At 41.4% G+C, this 6,001-nt stretch overlaps 1 protein-coding gene across 3 annotated transcripts in view; it reads left to right on the top strand.

Moving 5' to 3' along the window:
• The window catches only part of RALGAPA2 (Ral GTPase activating protein catalytic subunit alpha 2), a 132,841-nt gene that overhangs the window by 58,663 nt on the left and 68,177 nt on the right, over nucleotides 1–6,001 (top strand). For all 3 annotated transcript variants that reach the window (XM_064445503.1, XM_064445502.1, XM_064445504.1), the window contains 4 exons: nucleotides 2,185–2,313; nucleotides 3,726–3,854; nucleotides 5,104–5,162; nucleotides 5,447–5,555. In XM_064445503.1, the coding sequence (XP_064301573.1) occupies nucleotides 2,185–2,313; nucleotides 3,726–3,854; nucleotides 5,104–5,162; nucleotides 5,447–5,555 (426 nt within the window). The remainder of the gene's footprint in view (nucleotides 1–2,184; nucleotides 2,314–3,725; nucleotides 3,855–5,103; nucleotides 5,163–5,446; nucleotides 5,556–6,001) is intronic.

Below are 6,001 nucleotides of genomic sequence, written 5' to 3'. Positions count from 1 at the left end.
CGACGTAACAAAAAAGAGAAATAGGAGATTGTGTCATTAGCTCTTCGAAACAAATTTTTCAAAGGTTTCGTACTATGAAAAATGGGGGGTTTTTTTAGTAGTAGTAGTACATCTCATAAACAGCAAGTAGAATCGTGCAACCACATCCTGACTGCTCCTTGGAACGTGTGTGTTGTCACAGCCTTTGTTAACGTCGTGTTAGTTACGCTGTGCTGTAAACTCACAGGTATTAGTATACTAAAGTAGCGGGTTTGCAATCTCTCCGCGTTCTATACAAGGACTGTAGGTAAGGGTTGAGAGTCGATGAAGCCGGGTGATCGTTACAGAGGTATTTAACAGATGGGATTGATGGAGCGAGGACAGGAGTTAATGCAGTTGTTTGTAGCGGGTCTTTGTACTTCCTACATTCTGTTACCTTTCGGGCCAGGTTAGCACGGGCTCTTTTATTGTGGCATATGTCAACAGCAGTGTACGTCCATCTGCTGCTCTATAGCTTGATGCCCAATTCTTCAGAGACCAAACACATCCCAGTACCTGGCTCCGTTTGTAATTACAGGTGTGTCGTGTTGTGAGGAGCCGGGTGCGCTAATCAGACCCTTAATTATAAAAAGGTGGGTCTTTTGTTCTGCTCGGAGTGTGAGTTTACCACCCACTTTATGAGCTGCTGCATCCATCTGCTCTCTCTTTTTGAATGTTTGCGTTGACTGATATTGACTTTAAAATGTATCAAAGGAAGTGATTAAAACTAGTTTAAACATTAACTCGAGTGGCATTTTAGCTTATTCAGGAAAGTGAAAGCATTATCTGCTACTATGTTAAAAACTAGTATTATTGATTTAAAATATATAACAGAGTTATTTCGTAGGATGTTACTGCTGTAAATACTTAGGAGAACACTAAATAGGTTCTGTCCAGGTGTTTAGCAGTGCTTTGAGAAAATACTAGTGCAGTTAAAGCATATCTTTATATAGGGAAAAATGAGTTTGACTTTTTTAGTTTCTGATGTAGAAATCGAGCATATGGACACATTCTGGGACTAAATTTAAGTTCAAGCCTTCTTTAACACATCATAAAACCAGTAAAAATGGACACTGAAAGTGCTTTCCCTTTGCAACCTTCCTTTGAAATTTTATTGAGATTAAAAATAGTCTCTATTATTGAATAGAAAAAGCTTTATTTAATTCTTCAGAAAATATAATGTTGCAGGAAAGGATTATATAGATCTTGTGCCTAATTTTAAATCTGCTGAAGCCTTGTAGGAAGAAAATCTTAAATACAGAAACTTGGCTCTGATTTGGAGAGACCGTGAAGAATTGAAACACCCAAGGATTCAAGTTGAAACACATCTCTCAAATGTGCTCTTGTGTCACAGGGTAACGATGAGAGCAAGGCTGTGGTTGGTGGTCTATTCTTACACATAGAGTGCTACCTCTCAAAACCAAAAAACCCCTCTTCCTTCAAAAGTTTAGCAAAACTCTTCCCCCCACCCCCTCCCCAGCATATCTATATTTGCTATCTTAATTATTTAGAAGAAGAGTGACCTAAAATAATCTAGTTAGCATGTATTTGTCTGTGCTACCACGCTGCGTGTGATCACGTCTTGCGTTTGGCATCGCTGTACTTCTCAACTAGTCCAGAACAGCAGAGACATCCCGTATGAGCTGGAGCAGCCTGGCAGTAGTAAGCCACCTGCTGCCGGTTACCACCTTGAGCTCCCTCAGGGCGGAGGCAGCAGTCATTTGTGTCGTCTCCTGCTTTTATGGCCACAGGGTTTTGAGTAATGTGATTCTAGGAAATACCTCATTTGGAGTGGTGTGATGCTTCGTCTTAAATTGATTAATGGTTTGAATGTTTTGAATCCAAAGTCTTGAAGAGGAGGACAGGTCTTTTAAGCTTAGACATGAAGAGACATGGGTGTTTGTTTTGGGTTGTTTTTTTTAACAGGAATTCAAGAGTACAAATATTACCAAAATGCACTTTTCCTACTAAACAGACCTGCAGCAGAAAGTAGTGGTTGTACCGTGACGATCAGTTGCACGTAGAGCTGTGTGGCTCTGAATTACCCCCTTGATTAGTGTGGAACTGCTGGATTGCAGAGTTAAATCTTCTCAGTCCCTCCTTTTTCATTTTGGGCGCTTTTTGTGTTTCGCTTATTTCTTCTCAAACAGGTAACTTCTTTTTCAGGATATCTTAAATACTGTCATAAAGCACTGCCCACCTTGGTTTTTCTTCCTGGGCTTACCTGGCTTTACGATGCTGATAGGAGACTTCATTACGGCGGCGGCCAGGGTTCTGAGCACAGACATGCTGGAGGTGAGTGTGGCGATGCCCAGTGCCCCCGTCCCCCGAGAGCGCGCGCCTGCTAACGAGGTTCGGATGTCTCCACTCTAACAGGTGGTGACTCATTAGTGCGATGCGAAGCGGGGCTCTTGGGGCAGATACCGTGGCAGCTGATGTGTGAAATTGTGGGATAAGGTGACACACTAGTATTGCAAAGGTGTTTCATCAAAAGGCCAAAGTGTGAGAAATCATATCCTCGCTAATACTGCAGCACGCCTGTGCGCTAAAAGCAGGACTTGGATTTCAGAATCTCATTAGCTTTTTTCAGTGAGCCTGTATTGAAAATATGGCACTCTTTTGGTAATACAGAATTTCTTACTAAATATCAACAGAAATGTGATTCTAAATTATTAAATTAGTGAAGGATAAGTAAAATAGCAAATCAGTGCTGGGATGCCAAAATAAGGGTGAAGGTCTGGCAATCCCAGGAAAAACAGGAAAGCTTTGTTGTACATGAAACTCCCGTTTCTGTCCATTTTGGCCAAGTGCTTTTGCCGCTGCTCTTGACATTCGTGCAGCTGAGCGGGTGGCCCTGCACAGGGTCACAGCCCTCTCGTATTTCAGCAGGGCTGAAACAGTGAGCCCAGCCGCACTTTTTCCATTGCCCCTTAAAGAGTGTACAGCCATTAATTTTCTGACACCTCTTTAAGAAACTGATCAGCTTGATCATTGATCCAAAGCCTAAAGCACTAATAAGAAATGAAAACTCAACTTTCCACGGGGGGAAAAAAAAGACCAAACCCAAAAACATCACCTTCTATTTCTCCTACAAGCATAAAACTTAGCGTGCATTGCATCTTCAACATTACACAAGATTATATAGCAGTAGTTAATGCATTTATAGCTCATGCCATGTTGCTTTTGATGGTTTTATTGAAGTAGGAAAATCTCTATGCATTTTTATCGTGTGTACAGTCAGTGTGAGTGCATTGTGCTGTCCTTTGTGTCACGCAATCAGCTAACAGTAGTGCTGGTTTCATGCCTAAAATTCTCACTCAGCTTTTCTTTAGGTTGTTCTGTATTTTTTATTGACACCAAATCGCTGATAATTGAATTGTGTAATGACAGAGGAGGTACTGAAAATGTAGAATACGCTTAGGAGCGGGGCCAGGCCCCTGCTGGAGGAGACACTCAGCCTCAGAGAAAGAGCAGAGCAACAGAGCAAAAAGCATACGCAAGTCAGTGTCTGTCAGTCGCTGCTTTAATGCTGCTTTTGCTGTAGTTGTAAAGCAAAAGCTACCGGGACGTGCTCCTCAGGACACTTTCGGCGCTGCATTGCGAATACAGCACGTCCGGTATTTATGGTGGTAGACACTAGCCTCACAGTCTATGCCGCTTTCATAATTTTATGAAGAAGATGTTTTTGTTTGCTTTTCCTTCGTTAGGCTCCCCGTTCAGAAGCTCACACCATCCTTGGTTCTCTCGTTTGCTTTCCAAACATCTACCAAGAAATCCCACTCTTGCGGCCCATTTCAGAAGCCGGTGATATCATCGCAGGGACAGCAGATGTGAAGGTAAAGTCACGTTTTATTAGTAAATCCCTATGTAACCTAACATATTTTTACTATATTGTCGCTTCATTTTTACCATGCACTTCTTGTTTAAAAAATAAACCCCTCCTTCTCCTCAAAACCCCACAGCTGCACACATGATATGTGATTATTTGATAAGCATTGCTTTGCTTAACATGCACCATAAAATTAACAAAGCTTAGATACTGCAAATTACATTTTACTTTCAAGGAGAGTGAACTGGCTATGATCAAACGTGATGTTTTCCTGCCAGATGCCTGTCAGGTCAATTCATTAAATGATGTTCGTGGTATTATTTAAAGCGTCCGTTCATTGTATCTGTATATGAGCTTGTCCTGTAAGAGATGTGGGGTGTGCATAAGGGGACTTTTTTTTTTCCCTTATTAGTATTATAGTCAAGTGTTAAGAAATGCCACTATTAGAACTATCAACTTACATGAATGGCTTTTCCATGAGAATTAATTTCAGTGGGACACCCCGAGACATGAATCGTTTTGCTGGATGGAAGGCTTTGTAGTTTAATGACCTTCACAGCAATAGCTTGGTGGGAAAAATCACACACGTCACCCTATAAAGACCCAACAAAGGTGACCTGGAGCATCACTTGCAGGTGAAACTTGTCCAAATGCCCTCACAAAAGCCTCCATTACTTTTCCATGAACTGGAGGCACCACACGGACCCCCTGCACAAAGTTAGGTAAAGCTGGGGAGGAATCTCTTGAGTTCCTGGTGGCCGAGAGGGTAGAACCAGAGAGAACGCGGAACCTCAGCGCGCTTGGCTCCCATTCTTGCTTTCTTCATCAGGCCTCGGAGAGCCGTTGGAGGTGTGTTAAAACAGTCTTGATTTTTAAGTGTCTTTTTTTGTACTAAAAAATACACTAATTTTTCCAAAGCATGGCTTGCTTAGAACTTGATCATACAAACTACGGTGTTTTAGTGATCACCGCTCATCATTAGTAAACACCCGTCAACTCTGAAAACGAATTGATTTCCATCATGCTGCCTGTACGTGATTTTAAGTTGATTACATTTATCCACAAGGGCCCGTATATTTGAGTTGTAATCAGTGAGTATTTCTCCCTTGACAAAATAAAATTGGTGTGTAGTAAAAATGCTTTAAGAATGGAATGAGAATTAGTTATTTCACGTGCCACTATGTCAAAACTAAACAACTTTAAGCATCTTTTTCATACATCCATTTTATTTATTCTAACTTATTTTATTATTTTAGTGCTACCTCATAAATATTTTACTGAAGAACGCTACAGAGGAGCCAAGTGAAGCTGCAAGGTAAAATATCGAGTAAAAGAGATAACGGGAAAGTCTTTCTTGCTGCTGATTTTTTGGTGCTTGTACAGCTGAGATGTTACTACTGCCTCGTGGTTTGCTCCTGTTTGGATGAGTTATTCACTTTAGCCCTGTTGAGATGAGGTTCACTCCGCACCGTGAAGGTGCTGACCTGCTGTGTGACCTGAGAGAGGGGAAAAAGAGATCGCGTCTTTGTGCGTTTTTCTCTTTTTTTTCTAAATGTTCTTCTAAAACTTCTGACAGAACCACTTTTTCTTTTAAAAAAGGTGCATAGCTATTTGTGGCCTTGGAGTTTGGATATGCGAAGAACTAACGCAGTGTACGAACCATCCCCAAGTGAAGGAAGCCATCAATGTCATAGGTGTGACACTGAAGGTATTACTGTGACAGTCTCTGTGGTCGATAAACATTATGTAAAAAAAGGTATTTTCATATTTTTTTGAATAGCTGCTGGTTATATGGAGTATGATCTGCTGGTTTGTCTTTTCATTGCTTAAAGCACTGACAGGATGCTGCTTAACACGTGACTGCTCGGGACTTCTTGCGTAGGGTTCGTGATATGGCATTGGCCATCTTCACATGATGTCTCCTGGTTCTGGACCTTCGCATGTAATCTGTAGCTCGTTACATTCAGTGAGCATGGTTCAGACCCTTGTGGCTCCTGGGAGGTTGCTGAGGAGTATATGCACGGTTCTTCAGTATTGCCAAGGTGGTCTCCTATAAAAAAACCTGCAAAATATTTGCAAAAATAGCGTGTGATTATGTACCTAAAGAGCCTTTCCACAACAGACCAAATGAAGATTACATAGGTGATATCCAGG

Source organism: Phalacrocorax carbo, chromosome 3 (genome assembly GCF_963921805.1).
Source record: "Phalacrocorax carbo chromosome 3, bPhaCar2.1, whole genome shotgun sequence".
In the NCBI taxonomy this organism is placed as follows: domain Eukaryota; kingdom Metazoa; phylum Chordata; class Aves; order Suliformes; family Phalacrocoracidae; genus Phalacrocorax; species Phalacrocorax carbo.
This window is presented reverse-complemented; position numbering and strand designations above follow the sequence as displayed.